Raw genomic sequence first — 26,588 nt, 5'->3', positions numbered from 1 at the left:
TAAGAGCAACACTATCACCACTACAGCAGTGTTTTCTGGTGTGTTGGAGGTCCACATGGGCTGTCAGGTCAAACATCTGAGCTGATGCATAACAGACTTCAACCATCTTCAGATATTCTCAGTATGCCATCATTTGGTTTCGACGTTGTTTTTACATCTACAGATTGAATCTGTTCCTATCTGTTTGTCTGTTTCTATTGAAATCGTGTAACATGGAGAGCAACGACAAACCGGAGTCAAACTCTTTGTGTGTTCACGCACTGAGCTGGTTCAGAAGCTTCAAACACGCAAAGTTCCGGCTCACCGCCGGAGCGACGTGCTGACGTCACCCGCCGTACGTCGCGCGCTGTAGAGGAATGTGCGGAAACTTCTCCTACACTTTTCTTTCTGCGCCGCCCGTCGAAGAAAAAAATCACAAAGCTGGAAAAAAGTGAAGAAAAGTCGAGTGAAGTTTGGATCTGAAGAGTCGGTGAGTTTCGCGGCTGTTCGTGGTTTAATGTCGAACACAAAGTGCAGCTGTGGCGGCTGTTAGTCGGAGCGGAGCCGCTGGAAAGTTGTTGGCAGTTTGCAGGAAAATGGAGGCGGTGAGTTGGTGAAGAAGGCGCTGTCCGGGGCTGATCAGGACCATGGCTAACACTCCGAAACGAACACCCAACTCTAAACACATCAGTCTCGCACTTTACTTTAACTTCACCGCCGAAAAGCAACCGCAAAGCCTTGTGAAATACTTTGTAGTAACTTCAAACACCCAAATCAAAATGTCGTTGTTTGATTCGACTTCTGCGCTTCCGCAAACTAAGTTTTCTGAAACACTGACAGAACCTGAAATGGTCGCCGTAAATCACAACCACGACTCAAAGTCACCGACACTAACGTTCAGCAGTAAACCGTGATCTCCTCTAGTTTAACACATGTATACAGCAGACAATCCGAGTGTTGCTCCTTCAGTGGTGTTTTAATCGGCCATTAACTCTTCAGAAACCATGTGGAGGCTCCGCGCTGTTAATCACACTTTCACTTTTTCACCTTTCACTGGCTTTGATTTTAAACAATCACCCCGTTTTACCAGCTTGTCGACGCTAAAGTGGATTTTATTTTGCTCCAACTGAGCTAAAACAAGTTTACTGTTAACTGTTGGCTCCCTGTAAATAATCTCCATTTACTTTTATCTTCCTTTCACCAAACTTCTGTTCCAGTTTAATTGTGTTTAAGATGTAATCAGATACATGTCGGCGGGCTGTTATCTGACCGATTTGAGGGTTTTGTCACTTTCTGTGTTCCCAGTACAAATTCAAATTTCTTCCCTTTTTGTAATCTGTGACTTTTGGCGGCCAAGCTATCGCCGATTTGAATGTTTTCACTCTGAAACAGTCCGTGTTTGTTAAATCAGTCTCTTCAGTGTCATGACTTAAAGTTGGTGTTTTCCGGAGGGAATTCTGAACGTGTTTTTCCCTCTGTCCTTATGGCGCTGTCGACTGAGCTGTGGTGCTGTTTCAAAATGGCCGACACACATTTTCAGAGTGCGGAGTTTCCACAGCCAAGTGTGATATCAGATACTACATGAAATCAGTCCAAATGAATGATTGCAGCAGTGAGTTTTGTGGTTGAGGAAACCAACTGACAGTCGTTAGTTCAGTGTGTTTAAAAGATGATGATTTAAAAGATTTTACACTTTCTAATGTGACGAACCATCTTGTAAACCTTCCCTGTGACTTCTAAATCTGTTGCTTTGATTTAGACTGAAAACTTGAAAACAGACATTTGGCCAGATAAACCTAATGGTGGCCCCGGGGCAGAAATGATCTGTGGCTCCTTGTGGTAGTTTGATTAAGCACAAATGTATTTAGTAATATGTACCAACTTAAGGTCAATATAAGATGGGGCCTCAGGACTAGGCCATAATGCAGGTGTAGGGGCACCTGGAGGACCCATTTCAGTTTGTAATGCGCTATATTATTGCATGACTTTTATAAAATACAACATCAGATTTTGAAGCGTCTGACAAGACTAATCTGTTGTTTTAACTCTAGTCTGATGTAACACTGCAAGTGTAATAGTGCATGCACACCTGCAGAAAAAGCAAAAACATATTTATTTTATAATCGTATATGGTTCTATTCCTCTTTTTAAAAGGCTTTTTGTGTCTCGTGTCATCAGATCAGCTCATTCTGCTTCTCTTCACTGTGTTATTTGTGTCATGAGGTTTAGAATCACTGCAGCCTTTATCAAAGTGTGGCGTTGTGGGAGCTCCGACTTCTGGTTGCGTTTCCCCAAAAGTTGAGTCCGTCTCAGCCTTGAAGTATATGTAGCCTAATGCAGGCTGATTTGACTGAGTCTTTAGGCCATCACTACACCTCCTCCTCCTCCTTATTGTCATTTCTTTGATCATCCTCCAGCTTTTCGTCCCTGCGGAGGTGAAGAGCTGAACTCAACATGGCTGCTCAGACGGTGTTCTCGGTGGAGATGTTTCCTGTCGGCGTTTCTCTGATGGAGGATGGACAGAGTCTCAATGACATGCCCAGGAACACGCTGCCCGCCCCTCAGCTGGTGATGCTAGCCAACGTGGCGGCGGTGACGGCGGCGGAGGGCGGCGGCGTTGACGGCAGCGCAGCAGATGAGAAGGAGATGATGGAGCTGAAGACGGTGGGATGCAGCTACTCAGACAGCGAGGACGAGAGCATCATCAGGTCAGGAGTTAGTCTGCTCCCAACACCTGAAAACACCATTATTATTATTATTATTATTATTATTACATAATTTAACAAGTTGTACAGTCACAGTCAGGTGCAGCTTGTTAGATGTGGTTAGATGTGGAAAAAAAGATTATTGTAGCCTGACCAGAAAATGAAATGTCTTGCAGGCACTTTAAACATACCTCAACAATAAGTCTGGAGTTTAATTCAACAGCTGCTTTGAGGATTTGTCACTTAATGTTTCATACAGCAGCTAAAAGGTTCCCATCTCTTTTATTTAAACTTAAGGAAAGCGTGAAAAAGAAACATAAATTCAAGTGGAGACAGTGGAATAAAGAATGCTGCATATCAGGTTTACATATCAAAGGTTTCTGACTTCTATAAGAAATAACAGAACTTTGTAACTCTTTTACTTCAAATCTGTCCTGAATGTCCGAGTCAGTCCGGCTCGGTCAAGTCTTCAATCAAATGTCCTTGTCTTTTTTTCAATCAAAAATTGTTGGAATTCCTCTTTATATCCACGATCTCACTTCAGTTGCTTTGTGTTGACTCACCTGTGTGTCCGATCAGGTACAGCTACGACAACCAGAACCACAGAGAGGTCTGTATCATCGAGTACCCAGAGTCTCCAGGCCGGAGCATCGACGCCGTGGTCGTAGGAAACGACACAGAGGAGGAAGAGGAGGACGGTGGGGATAAAGCCGAAGACCTGTCCCGACGAACTCAGCCCCGTCCCTCTGCCACCACCAAAACACCTGAGCAGGGCATCAAACGCAAAGACAGCCCCACCGCCGCGCCGGAGAGCACCAAGAAGAAGAAACCCTTCCACTGTAAACCGTGTCACTTCCAGGCTCAGAACGAGCAGGAGTTTGTCGAACACCTCGGCACTCATGGCATCAGCAAGATGATGGTGGTGAACCGGGTGGAGGGGAGGAGCAAGACCAAGGCCAAGGAGGCAGAAACACCCGAGTCCCAGGCACAGTCGGGTGGGGAGGTGGAGAGCAGTGGGGAGTCAGGGACAGCAGGTGACATCAAAGGGCTGATCAGGTGTGAACGGTGCGGCTACAACACCAACAGATATGACCATTACATCGCCCACCTGAAACACCACAGCAAGGAGGGCGAGGACCACAGGTAACAGGACCACAGAATCCTGAGGACCCATTTAGTCGTTCTCAGGGTGTGAAATAGTGATTTAATCATGGCTCATAAAATGCAAACAAGTAAAGATGGATGTAAACAATGCAGGATTCTAGTTATTCGATGCATTCTGAAGAATGAAAAGTATTCAACATGTTTGTTGGAGTTTTAGTGAGAAACACTGAATGTGAACAGACACTGACAGCAGCTGTTCTGTGTGATATGACATATCGACATTTAAAATGATCCATCGGTCTTCGTAATGCCTCCGATTGTCCAAACTACATTACAAACGCCCTGCTTTTATGAAGTCATGTATATGAACTCAGACCTGAGAGATGAGGCTCTGCTGTGTCTCTGCAGGGTGTTTAAGTGCACGCTGTGTCCGTACACCACCGTCAGCCAGTACCACTGGAGAAAACACCTGAGGAATCACTTCCCCAGCAAACTGCACACCTGCAGCCAGTGCTCCTACTTCTCCGACCGCAAGAGCAACTACATCCAACACATCAGGACACACACAGGTAGGACGGAGTCTCTGTCTGCGTCTGAAGACGTTCACAGACTCACTAGCTGAGCACAGGGCGGACATGTGACGTATGTGTTGTGTTTTCTGTGTCTTACAGGTGTCCGTCCTTTCCAGTGTCTGTACTGCGACTACTCCAGTTCACAGAAGACCCACTTGACCCGACACATGAGGACTCACTCCGGTCAGTCGTCCACACTGAACTCCGTAAAATAAGTCTTAAATCACAGGAACCTACACAGGTTAATAAATTAGTTACAGGACGGGAAAGGACTTGTTGGTCTTGACTGGATGGTGACAGCCCGTGGTGTGGACTCGAGTCACAGGACTTGGACCAGATTCAGACTCGAGTCATGACTTTCAACTTGACTTTTGACTTTGATCAATGACGATTATATGTGGTGAAGGGCTTATGACTGACAACATAAAACCTAGGACTTGGACTTGACCTGGGACTTGTTGACCTTTTTATTTGGGACTTGTGACATGTTAAACCTACATGTCTTCATGGGACCTGTCTTGTCTCGGGCCTTGTTTGTCTTTACCTGACTCATAGCCGAGACCTGAGACTTACTTGAGACTTATAAAACCTCTGACAGCAGCCAAACATCGGAGTAAAACTTAAAGTACTGAGAGATACAACTAGGAGACAGACAGTAGTAGTAGTAGTAGTAGTAGTAGAAATAGGGATGGGAATTGATATGATTTTATTGACACCATTGCCATTATTGATTCTGCTTATTGATTCATGATCAATTTTCTGTGTGGAAAAGAAGTAGGCCTTTATTTAGGGATTTATATAAGCGTTGATCAAATATGTATCTGACAGAATCAGAAATACTTTATTGATCCCCGGGGGAAATTACACACGTTGAAATAATAACTGCAGCCTTCTAAATTCGGCCCATGTTATTTTTTTATGCGCTACTTGATCCAAATACTGAAGGTCCTGAATCAGAATTATAAAGTTGATCAGCTTAAATTATTGAATTATTGATGATATGAATGAAAATTTAACTGACAGAATGTGACTCTAAGAGAGCACACAAACACAACAACAGCTATAGTTTCGGCCTGCCGTCAACTTCCTCACTGAGTTACTGCTAATTAGCAGCAGCTGATGCGACCTGCTGCCGCCGGCGTTTTCATTTTAACCGATGAAGCGATGGAGAGATAACAGCTTCGTTTCCATCGCTCAGAGCATCAGTGTATTTTGTCAACCCGGGTATCAGAACAGAGTCAATTGCCGGTGACCAAATCATTTACGCACATATTTGCACATATGGCGCAAAATGCACAGGACATCCCTGGTTTTATTATCTGAGCCTGAACACGGAGTAGAAACAGCCTGAGAGCTAGCTGTAGCAAGTCTGTCTGTCATCATCTAAAATGGATGAAATGAGAGAATTCGTTTTCATTTAGGTTTTCTTACTCAAAGAAAACATCTGCTCAGCCTGCCTGTGTGGCGCTAATGTTATCATAACAGGATATTTACCCTTGGTTACCATGGTAACAGACGTGCTTGTTGCAAGTTCCCAGCAGCCTAGACGAGTGAGTTTGACGTCATTGTTTTTGTGTTGCGCATCTGTCTGAAAAACATGCGGGCATCAATAAAAGGAATTGATGAGCTCGGAGGCTTACGATTCCAATGGATTGGACAAGTTGGAACCGGTTCTCGATTCCCACCCCTAAATAGAAATAGGTGATTGTTGTGTTTTCCTTCTTGACACTGACTGTGAACATGTTTGTGTTGCTCTCACTGAAGCAGTCGATGTTGGATCAACATGGTAAAGTGATTAGCATCAGAGCTACATGCCGTGACTTCCTGTGTTGTGTTGTGTTCCTGTCTGAGGCGTTCACACTAAAGCAGATCAGTCTGAAGACACACCTCGTGTCTGTACGTCCTCTGTAAAAACCAAGAGACTTCAGAGCTTTTTGAAAACAATCTGAACCCTGTTTGACAGAAACCGTGTCTTCAGGTTTATCTGCTCTGGTGTGGACATGAACTCCCTGCATGAACAGTCTTGTCTCAGACCGCTGTTAGTGACTGTTAGTTCAGGTTAGTCTTGACTGTGTAGGTCTAATAAGAAATATAATATTAGTGACATTTGTAGTGTCAAGATACATTATATTGAAGCAAAAATAATATACAAATCTAATATGACCATAAATCACACCAACTCAGTGATTTTATCAGAGTTTATCACACAGAAAACAGAAACAGATACATCTATTATGATATCAGCTAATCAGTCAGACTTACCTGCTGCATGAAACCCTTTATTGTCTCACCTGTATACTGTCACATCATCCTCTGCAGCATTTTGACATTTTCTTACCTTCCTGTATGCAGGTGAGCGTCCTTTCAAGTGTGAGAGTTGTAACTACCTGGCAGCCAACCAGCATGAGGTGACCCGCCACGCCCGGCAGGTCCATAATGGCCCCAAACCTCTTTCCTGCCCATACTGTGAGTACAAGACCGCCGACCGCAGCAACTTCAAGAAGCACGTTGAACTCCATCTCAATCCTCGCCAGTTCCTCTGCCCTCTCTGCAAGTACGCGGCCTCCAAGAAATGCAACCTGCAGTATCACATCAAGTCCAGGCACTCTGGCTGCAATGTCGCCGTGGACATCTCCAAGGTCAAACTGCGCGTCAAGAAACACGGTCTTGATGGTGCAGAGGAAAATTCCAGAGCAAGCAAGTTGGATAACTCATCCAGCGTTGAGGAGGACTTTGACGTGGACGATGGGGACGACGATGAGGGAGTGGACTCAAACCCTATCAATCTGTCAATCAGAAAGAGCAGCCGGCCCAGCATCACCCAACCGGTGCAGAGCGAAGCACCTGACAAGGCTCCAAAGAAATCCAACATCTGTTCTGAGAAAGAGAAACTACCGAAAGTAAAGGGCAAGGTGGAACCAGAGAGAAAGGTCACAACAAGGCAGAAGAAGATTGAGAAGGTCAACGAGAATCTTTTAGAGAACGCATCTGTCAAAGAAACCCAGACGGAGACATTAACAGCTGCTGTAAATACAGACAAGGTGAAGAGACGACTCAAGAAGCTGCCGGCACATAAAACAACTGTTCAGGACCAAGCAACAGTAACTGAATCAGATAAAGACCAAACGGAGAAAGAAAAATCTGGCCAACAAAGATCAGAAGAGGAAAGAGAAGTGAGGCGGAAAGTGGAGAAAGAGGAAGAAAAGTTGAGGCCTGGGAAGGAGAAAGAACATCAGAAGAATGATAGTGGAAAGGAGAACAAAAGCCTCAACAAGCCAAGGAAGTCTGGATCAAAGAAGTCAGAAAAAATACCAGAACATGTTGAAGAAGCTCAGCAGAAACTGGACAGTCCTGAGAAAATTCAAAAGGAAAAGGTGGTCAAGGACAAGGCTGCGAAGAGGAAAGCAGTGGAAGCTCTCGACCTTTCCCAAAAGTCCTCATCTGAGACTCCATCCAAGGCCAGACGGCTGAAAGCCACAGCTGCAGAGAAGCTGCAGTTGAAACCTGCTTCTGAAGATACACAGAAGATAAATGATGCCACTCCTTCACTCCTCAAGTCCCATGGGACAACCCCTGTGAAGCAGAAGAAGACCAGGAACACCTGCAAGAAAGCCACAGGCCTTCAGCAAACTGTGAATCCAGCTAAAGACAAGACAGAAGGATCCACTCAGTCGGACAACCCAACACAAACCACAAACTCTGAGCACCACTCGACAGAAAACAACACTGCCCAGAAGAATGCCTCCACAGATAAAACTCCAACAGTGCCAGAAAAGACTCTGAACAAACCCTCGGAGAAGATGGAAGTTTCAGCCGCCTGCAGCTTAAGTGAGGACACACCTTCTCCAGCTGAAGACTGCCCTGCTCCGACGTTTGTTAAACCCACCTCACCGCCTTCTCTGGTGTTTCCAGGCCAGCGAAGCAAACCCGCCGACCAGGAGGACGACGAGGGTATCCACAGCAGCCATGAAGGAGGAAGTGACATCAGCGACAGCGCCTCTGAGGGCAGCGACGACTCCGGCCTCAACGGCAACGGCGTCGGGTTGGGTAAGATGGCCAACGACCCTGAAACACCCACTGACGAGATCCCAACACCGACGGAGCTCAAGAGTCACATGTGCATCTTCTGTGACCGTACGTTCCCTTTGGAGGTGGAGTACCGACGCCACCTGAACCGCCACCTTGTCAATGTCTACTACATGGACAACACCAAAGGGCAGAAATGAGACTGTATCCATGGACAACTTTTTTGCTAGCAGAAACTTTGAATTCTGATTCTCTAAAACCAAGTCAGGAAAAAACTAACCAGTTTATCCCAGTTAGCTGGTCATTATCAACTGTCTCTTCATGTTTGGTTAAAAATATTAACGCACAGTTGGAGTGAAAGACGGTAATACAGTCACTGTATGCCTCATAATAATGGGTCCAAGCACCACTGTGGCAGTTTGCTAAACACACTTTGCCAACAAGTCTCTGCCCTTTTGAGTCAGAGAAACCAAATTGGTGTCAAAACATATTTTGGAACCGGTTTGTTAAAATTCATTTGCATATTTTTATTGTTCTGTTTGCAGCTACATGAGTCAGACCTTTGTTTGCACAGTTTAGTTGAGTTTATATCACACCAATAGAATCTCCAAATGGCACCAAATCTGGTACGCAGACCCAAAATGTTCTCCAGCATTATAAAAGTACATTTGTTAAATCTGATAAATAACATTTGCCTTGTGTGGTCTCTTGCTGCCATGTGGTGCCCTCCAGAGAACAGGCTCTGAAAGAGGGTCAGGGTTGTGTTGCTTGGACCCCAGGATACCTGCTCTCTGAGATCTAACCAGTCCAGGTCACTTTTAAAAACCTTTTCAACCTCCAAAGTTTCCTTCTGATCAGTCCAACCTTAGAACCGGTGTTCCTGCAGCTGGAGGGAACCTGTTCTATGATCGTCTGTGATTCAGGTCGACTGTTGTTCGTCTTCAGCAGCAGCTTCATTCCTCATCCATCATTTCTTCAATGAAAATTTGTTTAGATAATTTAGTGAATCAGACTTTTGTTGTTGGACCTGTCGATGACGTCCGGTCTGTTGAACTGAATCATTGTTTCCCTCCGTTACTAACTGCCCAGCAGTCTGGTGTATTCTGTATGTAGGTCACGTTTGTTCAAATGTTCTTTTCTATGATAAGTGAATTATTCATTTTTAAAAACATTCAGTGCCTTTGACAATCCGTTTTGTGTACCGGGATACTTTTTAGCTTTTCTTTAGTTTTATTTCCGAGTCCTTCTGAAGTGATTCTGACGTCTTTGATTTTGGACTGACGGTTTGTCCAAAGAGACGAGTCTTTATAGAAACAACAGTGTGAATATTAGTTGACTTCCAGCTTCGTCATCCAGACCTTCAATCAAACAGGTCGCTGGATCTGCCGTCTTTGGATTGGTTAAACAAGATCACACAGGTTATTGTAAACTGTTAGTTCTTAATTCCACATGATGATGAAAAATGATGAGTAAACAACGGACAGATTATCAGCTTGAGTGTAAACATGAACTGTATTTGACCTGAAGAAACTCTTTTCGGTGCAACTCCTGGTTGTTTCCTTGTAAATATTTCTGTGCAATATTCCTTTTAGTCGAGAAGCCAAAGTGAACGTGATGCACTTGTGTAGAAGTTTTCTCTTTCATACCTTCCCCTCTCTGTTGCTACAGAAGACAATAAAGAAAAGTTATGAATGATAATAAAATGTCTCCATTCAAGGTTTGAAATAAACAGACATCAGAGGAATTCTATTTTCAGCATCATTAGAGGATCCACTGGTGGCTGTAACATCCTCCCACTGTTTCTATGTGCTTGTATGATATTGTACTGTATGTTAATGTGTATCTGTAATTACGCTGCAGTGACATAAATGAGGTAAAGGATAAAACTGGTGTTCTTTAGCTTTCTATTAAGTGACTAAAACCAACTCCAACTAACAATTATTGATTATTTCAAGGATTCATTGATTAATCATTTTGTCTTTAACGTCCCAAAGAGATTCAGTTAAAACAGACACTGTTGTCTATATATTAAAAATCCACATCGTTACAGTAAACCCAGACTGTAGTTGGATAAAAAAGATTAAATCAACACCGTGTTTATCCTTTAAGGTGCAAAATGTGACTAAAACAGAGTCTGAGCGACAGAACAGATTAAATCTCTCTGACACCACGTCCAAGTTCACTTTAATATCGCATATTTCTTTCTGCAATTTATTTTAAATAAAGATTTTCAAAGTCATTTGTTTCTCTGAAGTCGCCTGGTCATTACTTAAAACTGAAATATATATATATAAATATATACACACATTTAAAAAAGTTTCATATGCAGCAGAAAGATAAAAATGTGTACAAAAACATGTATAAATCATTAGTTATTGAATATTTCTGACCACATTTAGTCAGCTTCACAGCAGGTTCTCTATGCAGGAACAACTGTCTCCACTGCAGGAACTCAACCTGTAACTGGGTTCTACATAGAACCTGAACTGTTCAGAACATTACATGATGGTGGATACACATTGTGATACGTCTCTCTCTCTATCTCACGCACGCACGCACGCACACAGCTCCTCAGGTTAAAGTAACTGAGGTCACAGTTCAGTCTTGAACCTTCAGCCACTTGCAGAATCCGGACTGTTCCCAGGACAGACAGAGAACACGAGTTCATTTCTTCTTCTTCTTCTTCACCTGCATCCTCTGGGCTCCACGGGCCGACAGTCCTCCATCCAGCAGCCCCGGTGGTTTCACGGGTTTGTAGGCAGCAGATTTTCGGACACGTTCTCCTTTCAGAGAGACAATGTGAGGAAGCAGCGGCGGCGTCCTCAGACTGAAACCTGCCACCTCCGGACCATGAACCCTCAACAACAGCTGATCGCCTGCTGCTGCTGTCACAGCTACCCAACCTGCAGACAGACAGACAGACAGACAGGCAGGCAGGCAGGCAGGTGAGTTTAGAGAGGAACTATAAAGCCTTCAGTGTCCAGAGAGAGCTTATCGTCTTTTCTGTATTTGTTTATAAATGATATTTGTATGGTTTGTCAGTACGCTGTACTGAATGTTGTGTCTGATATTATTTGTTGTAATGTAAATGAACTTATAGCTTTTATCCAAACACACACCAATGGCAGCGAGCTACCAGGCAGAGGGCTGATCAGCGGACGACCCGCTCCACCTCCTGAGCCAAAGCTGCCCAGATGTAATGTCAATTAAGTTAAGTCAAACTGATTCATCAGGATATATTTCTGTATTGATTATCTGTCAGGTGTTTACCTGCAGATGACAGTTTGATGTCAGCAGCAGCCTCCAGGTAACCTTGACCCTCCAACCTGAACTCCTGAGGAACCAACGCTGGAAACTCCTTCATGCGCTCTGACCCTCCCAGAGGAACCTGAACGCACCACCACACAGATATCAGTATGATCCCTCATTCTGTGTCTGCAGCCTGGTAAAACAGCTGACTGTGATCATGTGAGTCTCACCCCAAGCAGGACGTGTCCCGCATGTTTCTCATAAACACTGGCAGCTTTTTCCAGACTGGTGATATGAACTGGGACCCGACTCGAGGCCACGACCGAAAACCAGCAGGACTTCCCTCCCTGTGGAGGAGACAATGTCCAAACAACAGCTGATCAATAATAAATAAAACCAGACTAAGGGTCTGTAGTCACTGCAGCGCCCCCCTGAGGCTGTAATGTTTCTCTTTACCTCTAGTGAGGCGGTGTCACTTTAATCAGAGGGGTTTTTCCTGTACGGTAGCCTGTTTAGGACATTAAACTGTCAGACTGGATCAACTTTCCTCAGACTCAGCAGGACTCTAAGCACAATGCTAATGTTAGCATTAAGCTAATCAATTATTCTGAGCTGTTTCAGTTTTCATTTTTATTATTTACTTACCTCATTTGTCACGAAAAGTGTCTCTGAGATTCTATTAATAAAAATGTCATTTTAATTATTATAAAATGCTAACATGCTAAGTTCCCTCAGTGTCCACTTTATTAGGAACACTTTGCTGAAACTAAGTCAGTCAGTGTAGTTTGTGTTGACACAATAATAGAAACACTTGTCAGGATTTATTACTGCATCAATTTGAGCAAGGTGTTCCTAATAAACTGGACACTGCTAACTCAGCTCAGCTGGGACCAATCACAATTAGTCAATAACTAGAAATATTAATAATGAACTGATTTCTGTTTGAGTGTTCTGACCTGCAGGAAGTCGATCCTGGCCAGAGCTCCCAGGAACAGACTCATACTGGGCTTCAACACAAATGTCCGCGGGGTGATGGCCTGAGTGGGAACCACTGACATCACTTCCTGTTCTGTCAACAGGCTGAGGATCTGAGAGAGAGACACGCAGACAGACAGGGAGAGAGAAACAGACAGCTTGCATGAGATCTGACAGCTGATTGGGCGTTGGTCTTAACTTGATGACCTGTGCTCGTACATGTTTTGTATTATTATTTTAATAATTTATAATAATTTATATTTATATATTTTAATTATAATAATAATTTTTATATTATTATTATTATGTGCGCACAAATATGCGCATGCGCCGACCGTGCATGCAGCCTGTTACAGTTGCTCCTGTTTGTTTTCTTCTTTTTCTTACTTTTTCTCCTTTATTTCTTTATTTAACTCAGAACTTTTTTTTAAGTACTGACTTTGAAGTTGTGCCCTCTTCAAACATGCTGGTGGAGAGAGTTCTGGTACTTTTTTTCACTCTGGAATTACTTTCATTCAAACATCGGACAGTTGCGCAGCAACTTCTGGGCCGCTTTGTTTACTCCAGAGATCAGCTGATCGCTCTGAAGCCGGCCGGCTTGGAGACCAGATCATTGGAGATCCCCGCTGAAATCTGGAGAAAAACGCGCAGAGGATGCAGAGGGGGAACGAAGCGACGAGGGAAGAGACTTGGGTCGAGACAGCAGAGGCTTATGGAGAAAAGGAGATATAAGCCGTGTCTCCCCTCTCTCATCATGGGCAACGTGAGATTGCTGGTAAACAAGATGGATGAGCTGACAGCGCTGGCCAGGAGTCAGAGGGAGTACCGGGAGTGCAGTTTAATGTGCTTTACGGTGACATGGCTGCACCAGGACATTCCCGACGATAACGTTTCCATCGACGGCTTTCAGACCGTCCAGGCCGACAGGGATTGCACCGGGAGCGGTAAGCGCAAAGGAGGGGGGCTTGCCGTTCTCGTTAACAACCGGTGGTGCAATTCTTCCCACATCACCATCAAGGATCTTGTCTGTTACCCGGACATTGAACTGTTGGCTGTTGGACTCAGGCCGTACTATTTGCCCAGGGAATTCTCACATGCCATTGTTGTGAATGTACTTGGACTTGCTGAATGCTAACGTTAAGGATGCATACAGCTCCTCTCCCCTCCCCCCTCTGGGTACGTCAGACCACAACCTAGTGCACCTCAACCCCTGTTATGTGCCTCTAGTCAAGAGCCAGCCTGCAACCACGAGGACAGTGAGGAGATGGTCGGAGGAGGCTTATGAGACACTTCAGGGATGTTTTAAGGTGACTGACTGGCAGGCACTCTGTGAGCCGCATGGAGAGGACATTGATGGGCTCACAGAGTGCATCACAGACTACATCAACTTCTGTGTGGACTCCACTGTCCCAGCAAGGACTGTTCACTGCTATTCAAACAACAAGCCATGGGTGACAAAGGACATCAAAGCCATCCTGAATGCAAAGAAGAGGGCCTTCAGAGCTGGCAACAGGGAGGAGGTGAGAAAGATCCAGGGGGAACTGAAGGTAAAGATCAGGGAGGCCAAGGAGAAGTACAGGAGGAAGCTGGAGTGGAATCTCCAGCAGAACAACACCAGAGAGGTCTGGAGTGGAATGAGGACCATCACGGGTTACAGGCCGACCAACAACAGAGGAGCTGAAGGCAGTGTGGACTGGGCCAACGAACTGAATCTGTTTTTCAACAGATTTTACACTGTGGGCCTTGCTCACCCCCTGTGAGAGCTTTCCTCGCACCTCGTTCCCCAGTCCCCAGGCTGACGGCACTCTTCAACCTGACGACACCACCCCTCCCCCACCGGTCACCTCTACAGTGTGCTTCACTGCTGACCATGTTAGGAGACAGCTGATGAGACTCCACTCCAGCAAGGCTGCAGGCCCTGGTGGTGTCAGCCCCAGGGTGCTTAAAGCCTCTGCCCCCCAGCTATGTGGAGTACTTCACCATGTCTTCAACATGAGCCTGAGTCTTCAGAGGGTCCCCGTGCTGTGGAAGATGTCCTGCCTCGTTCCTGTGCCGAAGACGCCGCGTCCCAGTGGCTCCAAGGACTACAGACCCGTGGCACTGACCTCCCACATCATGAAGACCCTGGAGAGACTCATCCTGGAGCAGCTACGGCCCATGGTCAAGCCACACTTGGACCCCCTTCAGTTCGCCTATCAGCCCCGACTTGGAGCTGAGGATGCCATCATCTACCTGCTCAACCGCGTCTACGCCCACCTGGATAAGCCGGCGAGCACTGTGAGAGTCATGTTTTTTGACTTTTCCAGTGCGTTCAACACCATCCGTCCAGCTCTACTGGGTGAGAAGCTGACGGAGATGCAGGTGGATGCCCCCCTCGTGTCCTGGATTGTCAACTACCTGACTGGCAGACCACAGTATGTGCGCTTACAACACTGTGTGTCAGACAGAGTGGTCAGCAACACCGGGGCCCCACAGGGGACTGTCCTCTCTCCCTTCCTCTTCACCATCTACACCACGGACTTCAGCTACTGCACAGAGACCTGCCATCTTCAGAAGGTTTCTGACGACTCAGCAATAGTTGGATGTATCAGCAAAGGTGATGAAGAGGAGTACAGGGCTGCTGTGGACAACTTTGTCACATGGTGCGAGCAGAACCATCTGCAGCTCAATGTGACAAAGACAAAGGAACTGACTGTTGATCTGAGGAGGACCAAGGCGCCGATGACCCCTGTTTCCATCCAGGGGGTCAGTGTGGACATTGTAGAGGATTACAAGTACCTGGGAGTTCACATAGACAATAAACTGGACTGGGTAAAGAACACTAATGCCCTCCACAAGAAGGGCCAGAGCTGTCTCTATTTTCTGAGGCGGCTGAGGTCCTTCAACATCTTCCGGACTATGCTGAGGATGTTTTATGAGTCTGTGGTGGCCAGTGCTATCCTCTATGCTGTTGCATGCTGGGGCAGCAGGCTGAGGGTGGCGGACTCCAACAGACTAAACAAACTGATCTGCAAGGCCAGTGACGTTGTGGGGGTGGAGCTGGACCCTCTGACGGTGGTGTCAGAGAGGAGGATGCTGTCTAAGCTGCGGGGCATCTTGGACAATGTTTCACATCCTCTCCATGAAGTACTGGTCGGACACAAGAGCAGCTTCAGTGGGAGACTCATTCCTCCCAAATGTACAACACAGCGCCACAGGAAATCATTCCTGCCTGTGGCCATCAAACTGTTCAGCTCCTCCCTCTGAGGGTCAGACACTCAGGAAGAGACTGGAAACCTGGATCTACTTCACCTGTTCATATACTACCTCACTACTTATTCTTAAATGTTTCAGTGCAATACATATATAGTCATACATTTCAGTGCAATACATACATATATATACATATGTATGTATATATATGTATACACATATGTATGTATGTATATATATGTATACACATACATATACATTGTTATTGTATATATTTTTTACTTTATTGTTCACTTAAATACTGCAAATGTGTATATTTTTATTTTCTATTTCTTATTTTTATATTTTGTACATACCTTTAGTTCTAAATTATGCTACTTTTTACTCTTGAATGGGAGCACCGGTACTGTACAATTTCCCCCCGGGGATCAATAAAGTATTTCTGATTCTGATTCTGATTATAATATAGATAAAAGAGTCTCACATCGCGTTCCTTCATGACTCCCGGTGTGTCAAACAGCCAGTGAGCGTCTTTCAACTCATTGAAGGTGAACTCATCCGTCGATCTGCTGGGAGCTGAGAGATCACACAGAGGTCACACAGGGGTCAGAGGTCACACAGGGGTCAGAGGTCACAGACGGCCCTCTCAGTGTCCTCACCTGTCCGCGTCACCTCTCGATCTTCGTTTTCTTCAAAAGCCAAACTGTCGGCATCAAACTCGATCTCCTGCCTGGATCTGACGTCAGACCGGAACGTTCTGCCAACACGACCTGAGCAGGTGGACAAGTGGACAGGTGGACAACTGAAACACATGGAAAAAAATCTGCCCCCCCCCCCCCTCCTGTCTGCCCCCCTCTTACCCACTAAGTATCCCTGCCTGCTGAAGTGTTTCAGCCTCTTCAGCTCGTCCTGCGACAGCTCACTCTCCGTCTGTCTCGACGCTTCCTTCAGTCGTTCCTGTCGTCTGAACATCCTGTGTGGAGTCGGGTTGATGATGGGAAATTTCAGCAGGTTCAGAGTTGTTCCTGAACGCACCACGGCAGGAAAAAACAAACACACAGTCACATGATGTCGAATCACAACTTAGTTCTCATTGGAGCAGAGAGACAGGTGACAGGTGCTGGATTAGAGGAACTACAAAGTTCAATAAAGAGGCAACACTTCCTGGTGATACGATACCATGTTATTATTATATTACAGGATGTTAGGACCCTCTTCCTTTTCATCTGTAACATTTCTTTTTTAAAGTCCTCGTCCTGTATTTCATTCATCCTTCAAACCATTTCTTTTAAGTTTGTTTTGGATTTGTTCTCTGGTTCTGCTGGTCCTCATCTGGTCCATCAAAGACGCTCTATAGCAGAAGATGACGCATACGACGGTATGAAATGGTCTACGCTTCCTGTGATCTCCTCAGTGGGCAGTCATGTCAGGGTCATAATCTGTACTCACGTTCACTTCTCCCATCGGAGACTCACGTCTAGTCTCCTAAAGGGGCGGGGCAGTGGAGAAACCCACGTGACACAGATACAGGAAATCAGAATCATATTTCTAATCTTATTAATTCATTGTTTTAAGTTAAATTTTTAAATTTCATGGTCAAACAGCACTTCAAAATGAAAATGACTTGACTTGTTTACATGATATATTTATACTAAATGCAATCTTTCTTTTCATCTTATGATGCACATTTGACTGTTGTTCATTATTTTTTCAAGAGTTATTCTGTTAATAAAATGTTTGAAGAAAATAAATGATGATAAATGCAGATTCGAAGTTCCCAAAGACATTTCATTTATAAAGATATGATAATTATATCTCAGCGGATTATATTCAGGCTGAGTTTAGACTCAGAAAACATTTCCCATCATGCTGTGTGAGTTCTGTGTGTCTGACAATAAACAAACAAACATTAAACACATAGAAATGTGAATGGAGTCTGGTGTGCTCACCGGGCCATGGTGATATGGTGGCCTTGTGGATGATGTCAGAGGCTTTGGACTTGCAGTAGTCGGACTCAAGCAGCGTATTGAAGAGCGTTGACTTCCCAGCGTTGGTGCTGCCCACCAGGTACACGTCCCCTTTGTACCTCCAGGACCTCTGCAGACTGGAGATCAGACCCTCGATGCCGTAACCAGTCTTAGCGCTGATCAGGTGGACGTCGGTCACCTGACCACCAAACCCAGCGTCCAGACAGTACTGAGCGAGCTGCCGTTTGATCCGCTGCAGGTAGTTGGGCGAATCTCTGGGCAGGAGGTCGATCTTGTTGCCGAGGACGACGACGTGTTTGTTGGTCCCCACCAGCTGGGGAAGGTCGGGGACGATAGAATCTGGGAAGTCCAGCAGGTCGACGATGAGCAGCACCAGAGCCTTGTGGGGGCGGACCTGCCGCACCACGGCCCGGTACTGGTCTGCGGACATGTGGAGGCTCAGGGCCTTCTGGTGGTGGGTGAGCAGGTGGCAGCGCTGGCAGGTGGCTCCGCACAGACGCTTCTCCTGCAGCAGCACCTTGTACTTCTCACTGGGTAGGTATCCGGGGACGGCGGCGGCGGTGCAGTGCAGGACGGCGCCGCACCCCGAGCAGCAGGTGTCACTGAACGGTTCATCCAGGTCCGGGGTGCCAAAGACTTTATGCTCACCTTTTCCCGCCGTCTTCTTTTTCTTCGTCTTCTTTGCTGCCACCATGCTATCATCCAAAGGGAAGTCGAGGTCGTGGAACTGGATGAGAGAGTCAGGCTCTGCCTTCTGCTGGGCCACGCCCTTCAAAACCTGCAGCTGTCGCTCCAGGGACCTCAGTGGTCTCTGAGGAGGACCCTGAGAACGATCAGCCGGAGATCCAGGAGGAGGAGAGCTGTGGTGTCCTTGAAGCTTGCTCACCTGAAGGAGGAGGTCTTTCTTCTCCTGACGGTGGTCCTGCTCTGGTTCTGAACACACCAGGACAGAACAACATTGTGTAGTTATATATCTAATATACATTTGATTGATGGGTTTCTCTGCACTTCCTGTTTCATGTGGTGATGTCATCGTCAGCGTCATGTGACTCAGAGAGAGACACTAGAGTTCAGGTAATTGATTAGATTCATTGATTGGTTATTGTTTATATTACTATTTAAGACTAATTCATGTAAATCAGTGAAATGACTGGTGACGTTCAATAACAACAACATGACCACAAACTAAAGGCTCCGTGTACCCGGGACATTTCAGGGGCCCTGCAGGTCCGGGGCCACAGTTTCCAGCTTGGCGATCCGGCTGGATCATAATGATTAATGACACAAAAAGTGTCAAAGAGTACAACACTCCCCTCCTCCGTCCTCTGAGGTGTCGAGGAGTAAAAGTAAAGTCCCAGAACTCGAAATGAAACGCGGTACTTGGACCTCTCCGGTCCTGAGTCTCGGTGTCTCACCTGTACAGTCCAGAAACACGAACTGCTCCTCCAGGTCCGGGTCCACTGTGCAGCTCCGGACTGTCCTCCCGTCTCTTCTGCCGAGCTGCCGGGTCAAACCCAGACCTGCCGCGGCCTCTGAGCCAGGCACTGACCTCGCACAGTCCGCAGCGGGCACACGGCGGGCAGGAAAACGAAGCCCCCTCCACACCGCCCGGCGGACACTCACCTGAAACACCGTCAACATGTTTAACCCCTCCGACTCTACCTGAGCACACCGAGCTCACCTTAGAGCTCCAGACACACGGCACGAGACTCCACCGCTGCTAACGCTCCACTTCCTGGACGGATGTGACGTAAAATGCGTCATTTGTATGTGTTCCCTTAAAAAACAAAAAATATATTATTTTATAATTAAACCAAACATTTGACACGCGGACATGTCGCGGATTGATACATATGATAAAAAGATGATCAATAAGGAAAGATGAGAGGCTGCAGACGCCGTGACGTCACACAGAGAGTAGACGATGACGACAGAGGGCTCACTTTGCAGCTGTTTCAGGAACCAGTTTTCCTTGTTGTCATGTTACATCATTTTTATTATTATTTATTTACATCTGAAAGTATGTACAAGAAGTCTCGCTGCTGTCATATATTTATACGCTTTTTTATACATCACTTGTACCTTTGTTTATTCCTTACAATTCAAACATCAAACAACAACATCAAAATCATTAAGACAAGACATAATAGAAACAAGGAAATATAAAAAGACTCACTTTAATAATATATAGTATAATAGAGGACAAAGAAGAGATTGATTACATTTATTTTATTATTTACTCACAGAAAATTATAAATACAGAAAAAAAAACAGAAAAAGTGACAGTTATATAATTAGTTTTCAGTCTGGATTTAAAACTCTGTTTGTCTCTCTGATTGGCCGAAGTGACAACACATGAGGAGAGTCTGACCTGGTGAAACAGGAAGTCAGTGGACAGAATCGTTGTTTGTTATGTTCGACATAAATTGCTATGGAGTGACACCTCCTACTTTCAGAGGATCTCTGGCTGCCAGATAACTTCCTCTCCTCTTCTGTTTACTGCTAGCTCTGTTTTCTGTCACTTCACTTTCAACATGTTGAAGTTCAGAAGCTCCTCACTGAGAACAGCTGCTGTCCTGCTCACACCTGCTGCTGCTGCTGCTCAGGTGAGTTTCACTCGAACCAACCACCACCAGGCCTAAACCAACCAGAACTCAGAGCTGCTGCTGCAGACTGTAACAGGCCTGTAAGTCCTGAGGACAGATCCTCCTGAAACTACAGAAACATCCACTTTTTATCCTCTGATCACGGCTTACTGCAGCTCAACACTGAAGTTATTTTTCTCTGCTTCTGATTTGTAGGGTTCAAGAAAGAGAGAGTTATGACAATGTGAAGTTTGTGGTCTGCAGTTGATCTTTGGACCTTTGGAGAAAAGGTCAAAACCTGAAGTTTAAGATTAACCAGCAGCTGAGAGGCCTCTGCAGAGACAACACAACCTGCAGCTTAGTTCACCTGATGACCTCCCTTAAATCACGTGATCATTAATATGTTCAATATTCATATTTCAGTCCCTCGATGTCCTCATTAATGAACTGCAGGAAACACTTTATATTTAACATTAAGTTTCATGAAGGTTTATTGTTATTGTTGTTAAATCTAATGGCCACCCTAATAAACTACAATTTAAAAAGTACCAAAGAAATAAAATAAATTAAGCTTGTAAAACAGTTCAGTTTCCTTTTAATGGAAAGTGCAAAATAAAGACAAAACATCCAGAAGATGCTTGAAATACACAGTGAAATAATGATATAGTATGTATATATTAGATATACATAGATATATAATTATACAATTAAATTAAAGTGAATTCAAAAAGTAAAAGTAGAAGAAAATCAAATAAAGGGGGGTGCAAAGTACAATGAGGTTGCAACACATAAATAAAAGCGGAGGATGACAGTTAAAATTTTACAAATTGTAACAGTGAATAAACAGTGTTAATCATGTTCCTAATGACTGAAATATAAAGCATGATTTAAGGATTCAAGGTTGGAAAAAGAAAAAAGAAAACACTGTGAACTACATGAAGAGGGCATTGCACTGCAACTGCAGCGCAATAATGTCAAACCTAGTGTAGCGCCCAGTTCCCTGTGACAGTTTCTATTGTCCAGTTGCAGTGTTGTCTATTGTTTAATGTCAGTTTCCAGTTCCCATACTAATGTCCTGTGTGTCCAGCCCCAGTCTGAATGGTGTTCAGCTCTGTTGACTTTGACCGATAAACTGGAGCTGTGGTATCGAGGTCCTGCCCATACAACCGTCCGACCCAATCGTGAGCACAATACAGTCAATCACAGCTGTCAATCATGACATTTCACTCCCTTTTTATAGCATCAAATAACTAATTAAACTCAAACTTATCAGACCATCTTTGGGAAAAATGTAATTGTTGTGTACTTGGATTTTTTCGTTTGGTCCCATCCGTTAACATGGAGGGGGCGAGGCTTATGACATATACTGCAGCCAGCCACTAGGGGGCGATCGAGACGTTTGGGCTTGACTTTTGGGGAGCTTTCATGTCGTCCATCTTTACATACAGTCTATGCTCTCCACAGACCGCAACACCCAGGGCATGATGGGAAACGCCTGGTGGTTGCCTGATCAAAGAGGTCTTGGTGTTCCAGGTCCAGTCCAGTCTGTAGTCCAGGTGAACTTCCAGGCTCTGAACCAGGTGACTGTTTTATTGTCAGAGTGAAACCTCTTCTCTCTTCCCTCCTCTCTGCAGCCTCGTGTGCGCCTCTCCACTGGTCCCCAACAGAAAAACACGACCTTCTATGAGTTCCGCACCTACTGCATCCGTCCAGACCAGAATGCTGCATTCCTCAAACTGACCAATGAGAAGATCCACTTGCGCACTGCCCACTCTGAGCTGATTGGCTACTGGAGCGTTGAGTACGGCGGCCTGAACAAGGTCTTCCATATATGGAAATATGGTAAGGGCATTCTTCTTCTGTCTAAAGGTTCGTCTTCATCATGAGGTTTATATAACTGACCTATTCCTCCTCCTCAGACAGTTATTCTCAGCGGGCAGCTGTTCGGGCAGCCCTGTCTCAGGACCCCTCCTGGATCTCAGAGTACATCTCCAAGGCGATACCGATGCTGATGTCTCAGGACAACGAGGTCACTTACCTGGTTCCCTGGAGCCACCTGCAGAGGCCACCACAGGAAGGTGGTAAGCCCCGCCCCAACACTGTAAACACGAAATAACTGCTTTCAATTACATCATTCACACCAGGTGTGTTTCAGGTGTGTACGAGCTGGTTTCCTTCCAGATGCGTCCCGGGGGTCCGGCAGTTTGGGGCAACGCCTTCCAGGCTGCAGTCACCGCGCATGATGCACCGGGGTACGGCAAGCTGGTGGGAGCTTTCCACAGCGAGTGTGGCCTGCTGAACAGAGGTACACTGTAAAAAAAATAACCAGCCTAAAAACACATGCAGATTCCTTTGTTTTGTGAGGAACCTTCTGAGCCTCCTGCACTCTGTTTAATATTTATTTATTCTATTTAATTATTCATTTTATTTGGAAAGGGAACGTGTACAATATTAAACATAACTGTTACCATTGGGGTATTGTACCAGAGTTGGCTTAAAGCTAATTTTCGTCTGCAGTCCTTTGACATGTCAGTGTGTTACGGTTCCCTCTGTCCGGTTTATAGCCCGTGTCACAAAGATGGCAGCAGGAAGTGACAGATCTGCTGCTCAGCTGTCTGCGTGTGTGTGTGTGTGTGTGTGTGTTGATGACACTGTGTTGTGTCTCGGTCAGTTCACGCCCTCTGGTGGTTTGAGAGCGCCGACCAGCGAGCTGAAGTTCGACACAAAGCGCACACTGATGCCAGAGTGGTCGCTGCAGGTGAGACTCCGCCCACAACAACATCATGTGACATCACACATGACCACAACATGTGACTTCGCAAACAACAACATCATGTGACATCACACATGACGACGATGATGATAAAAAGAAAGTCTGCACTTGGTGTGTTGAACTGTTGAAGCTTCATGTTAACTTCACATAAAGTTTTGAACACTTCCATTAGAATCAGTTATAAAGAGATCTGTTGATGAACAGAACGACCTTGTTTCAGGTGAACACGTGAACACCTGAGTGTTTAACACAGACTTCAAACATTTTGAATCTGCCCTTTAACATGTTATCTATTATTATTATTATTATATTGTTTTTTTCTGAAAGTGATAAAGAAAGATCCAGTCAGATATCTTCAAACCTGAAAACGTTATTATGGATCAAGTGACCATTAAAGGAACGTGAGAGCAGCAGGTGTCAGTAATAAAATCAATCAATAATCAATCAGCACTAACAGATCTGTCTCTCTCTCCCAGTCAGAAACAGCGTCGTCCATCTGGACTCTCAGGAGAATAAACTCATGTTTCCCTGTTCGTTCTCTCCACTCAACTAACTTCGTGTCCTCCACTTCCTGTCCTCACACCTGATCTCCATGGCAACAGAGACAAACACTATAACACTGTAAAACTAATCCTCACCTCCAGCACCTCCCCTTTCTCTGAATGGACCAATCACAGCTCAGCATGAACTTCCTGCTGAAGACGGTCACACAAATGGATCAGTTAAAGCTTCTGTTACAAACTTTACTGAAGTAAATTAACTTTGAGCATCTTCAGAAACAAGAACCTGTCAGTCAGTGTGTGAGTGACAACAGCAGCATCCAATCCTGTGGTCTGGATTTTGGAGGTGGGCGAGGCTGACAGCTCAGGCTGAATGCACTCTACCTGTCTGAAATAACTGAATAATAAAGTGAGACATCACAGTCCGTCTGTTGGTCATAACTTTATTTATACACCATGTAGAGACAAGCTGATGTGATGTGTGTATAAACATGTATGTCTGAAAAACTGAAATAATTATTTTTAATGATCTCGGTATCTTCAGATAAATAAATCTTATTTTATTTATTTACATAAAGTACAGAATCCTGTTGTCATGATTAATAATCTTTTTGATATTTACTCATTAGAATTCAGTCTTTATCTGTGATAATTGACTGAACTGTGAGAAACAAACAGGTATTTTTATATTTACTAAATAAATCTGTGGCAGCTCTGCAGCATCACAGATCTGTTTCTTTAATTAGTTATCAATCACATTCTTTGACTGCAGTAAACGTAATACTACTAAATACTCTCTTAAGTACAAATACACAAGCATTAGCAGCAAATTGTGCTTAAAGTATCAAAAGTAAAAGTGCCCATCATTTTATTGTTTTCCTGATTCATTAGCATCTGAGTTAGTTTTAAGAACTATCTCTTTAACGATCTAGTTTGAACTAGTAACTAAAGATAAATGTCGTGCAGTAGAAGTATAAACCCAAGTAAAGTACAAGTACTTCAAATGTGTACTTAAGTACAGTACTAAAGGTTCTGGTGGTTCCGTCCAGGTGCTGCTGATGTTCCTAGTCACATCTGTGTCTGACAGACACATCTTGGTGTGAATGAAAGACTCCGACTCAGACGGTAGATTTGTTTCATTTTATTGAGTGTTGTTCAGTAACAGTTCTTCTTCCCATCAGCCTTTCCTGTCACATTAAACTACTTTTAATGATCAGAGAATAAAACAGTTTCATCATCGGTGGATTTCAGTGCAAAGACAAACTGATGGTGTGAACACATAAAGTGCTGAAGCTCCTTCAGTCTGATCAGCTGCTCAGACACAGAATCACAACATGAGAAGGAGAAATGATCCGTTGATCGATCAGCAGTTTCCAGGGAAACCAATACTGTAGTGTGCTTTCAGGAGCTGATGAGGTATTTCACTGCTTCACACCCAAACAAAACAAATCTGCTCTTTTTATCATCTTTTCTTAAAAAAACTATAAAATTAATTTTTTGTGCAGCACTTTGCATCGAGCACTTTGATTGGCTGATTGGCTACAGGAAACAGTAATGCCACCTTGGACTCCGCTAAAATAAGACAACAAATTACACTCTTTGTTTCAGCTACACATATAAATAAAACTCTGACATGATAAAAACGGAATCAAACGTTTTTTTTAAGAATCGGATGTTTGCAGTCGAGCCTTCGGCCGGTTGAAATGATTTGGATTCTTCATTGTTCAGAATAACAAACAGACCCTGAAGGCAGCGCTTCAATCACAGAAGATGAACCCTCAACAGGAAGTCTGAAGGCAGTTATTCAAGTTTCTTTAATACTCCGTCTGGTCGGCAGCCGGCTCGGCTCCTCCACAGGAAATCATTTGCATTGACTGGCATGAGGCAGCAGGTGACTCCGCCCACAGTACTCAGTAAATCAGTATGACATCACAACAGGTGAGGAGGGGGCGTCCTCTCTGCCGCAGGTTCGAGTCCAGGCTGAAGCTCCAGCCACCTAAACATGATCACATGATGACATGATCACATGACGCTCTCCCTCAGAGTGCCCCCCCCCTCAGCAGCTCCTCCCCTCGAGCTCAGCGTGGGAACATCAATGGCGACGTCTTTCCGTCTCACCGAGTTGTCTTTGGAGTGATAGTCATCACTCTGGTCCTTTGCAAAGTTCACAAACACCTGAAACACAAGAAACACCATCAAATTAGAATCTGAGAAGTTGTGGCGATCAATTCTTTGAAGATAATTGAAGTGAAGCTGAAAATCTTCAAACAGTAAACTGTAAAACGTTAAAACATCAAGTCTGAGAGGTTTGATGGGAGTCGAAGTTGAAAGAGTTCGAAGTGGCTTTTGAAGCAAAGTTTGAACATTCTGTTTAAACTTATGAACATTTTGAAGCGTGAATGTTGTTGTTGAGGCACTTAAAAACCAAAAAGCCAGAAGAAGAAGAAAGGATATGAAGTGTTTTGTTTCTCTGAGCTGCTGATTGTTTCTCCACATTGAAACCACATTTCCCAACAGTCCCGTTAACTTTGATTGAAAATAACACAACAATCCATTTATCTATAAAACATCTGATGAGGTTTCCAAACCGCACTTCCCTGTCAGGTACATGTTTCAGGATCTTTACCTGGTCCAGTGTGGTCTGAGTGACGGAGTAGTCTTCGATCCTTAGCGTCTCTTTATTTTTGGCCAGGATGGAGAAGATGTGAGTGAGTGAAGTGAGAGATGATGGCAGCTGGTACTGCAGCATGTTCCTGTGTTTCTCCTTCAGCGTGCTGCCGTTCAGCTCGCTCTCGATGAACTTCATGACGGGCATCAGGTCGGGGTCGGGCCCCGCCACCCGCAGGATGATGGTGTACCCGTCACCAAACCTAATAGACAAAATCATCATTTATAACAACCTGCTGTATACACATCATACACATCACGAGTATGAAGTTT

General features: G+C 44.8%; 4 protein-coding genes across 6 annotated transcripts in view; 2 read left to right on the top strand and 2 right to left on the bottom strand.

Annotated features, from left to right (window-relative positions):
- Window positions 1-363: 363 nt before the first annotated feature.
- Window positions 364-10,625, top strand: rest (RE1-silencing transcription factor). The gene is made up of 6 exons (XM_070913262.1): window positions 364-469; window positions 2,397-2,687; window positions 3,264-3,827; window positions 4,197-4,357; window positions 4,460-4,543; window positions 6,713-10,625. Exons 2-6 carry the CDS (start codon window positions 2,434-2,436, stop codon window positions 8,584-8,586), a joined length of 2,937 nt encoding a protein of 978 aa, XP_070769363.1. The 5' UTR covers window positions 364-469; window positions 2,397-2,433; the 3' UTR covers window positions 8,587-10,625.
- noa1 (nitric oxide associated 1) lies at window positions 10,378-19,451 on the bottom strand. The gene is made up of 9 exons (XM_070913263.1): window positions 19,206-19,451; window positions 17,752-18,723; window positions 16,663-16,827; window positions 16,462-16,572; window positions 16,287-16,378; window positions 12,592-12,723; window positions 11,866-11,982; window positions 11,657-11,774; window positions 10,378-11,289 (listed from the first exon to the last, which is right to left on the bottom strand). Exons 1-9 carry the CDS (start codon window positions 19,429-19,431, stop codon window positions 11,051-11,053), a joined length of 2,172 nt encoding a protein of 723 aa, XP_070769364.1. The 5' UTR covers window positions 19,432-19,451; the 3' UTR covers window positions 10,378-11,050.
- Window positions 19,452-20,312: 861 nt separating this feature from the next.
- nipsnap3a (nipsnap homolog 3A (C. elegans)) lies at window positions 20,313-24,073 on the top strand. 3 transcript variants are annotated; one of them, XM_070913458.1, is made up of 6 exons: window positions 20,313-20,396; window positions 22,010-22,217; window positions 22,295-22,453; window positions 22,531-22,680; window positions 23,047-23,133; window positions 23,625-24,073. In XM_070913458.1, exons 1-6 carry the CDS (start codon window positions 20,325-20,327, stop codon window positions 23,699-23,701), a joined length of 753 nt encoding a protein of 250 aa, XP_070769559.1. In that variant the 5' UTR covers window positions 20,313-20,324; the 3' UTR covers window positions 23,702-24,073. The 3 variants fall into 3 exon arrangements, with proteins under 3 accessions (XP_070769559.1, XP_070769558.1, XP_070769560.1); XM_070913457.1 differs by having other exon boundaries at window positions 22,295-22,456; XM_070913459.1 differs by having other exon boundaries at window positions 20,325-20,384; window positions 22,295-22,456.
- A 700-nt stretch (window positions 24,074-24,773) lies between these two features.
- The window catches only part of abca1b (ATP-binding cassette, sub-family A (ABC1), member 1B), a 40,018-nt gene continuing 38,203 nt past the window's right edge, over window positions 24,774-26,588 (bottom strand). Inside the window, exons 48-49 of the mRNA XM_070912947.1 lie at window positions 26,275-26,518; window positions 24,774-25,823 (exon numbers count right to left, since the gene is read on the bottom strand). Of these exons, the coding sequence (XP_070769048.1) occupies window positions 25,671-25,823; window positions 26,275-26,518 (397 nt within the window). The 3' untranslated portion in view covers window positions 24,774-25,670. The remainder of the gene's footprint in view (window positions 25,824-26,274; window positions 26,519-26,588) is intronic.

Source organism: Enoplosus armatus, chromosome 10 (genome assembly GCF_043641665.1).
Source record: "Enoplosus armatus isolate fEnoArm2 chromosome 10, fEnoArm2.hap1, whole genome shotgun sequence".
In the NCBI taxonomy this organism is placed as follows: domain Eukaryota; kingdom Metazoa; phylum Chordata; class Actinopteri; order Centrarchiformes; family Enoplosidae; genus Enoplosus; species Enoplosus armatus.
This window is presented reverse-complemented; position numbering and strand designations above follow the sequence as displayed.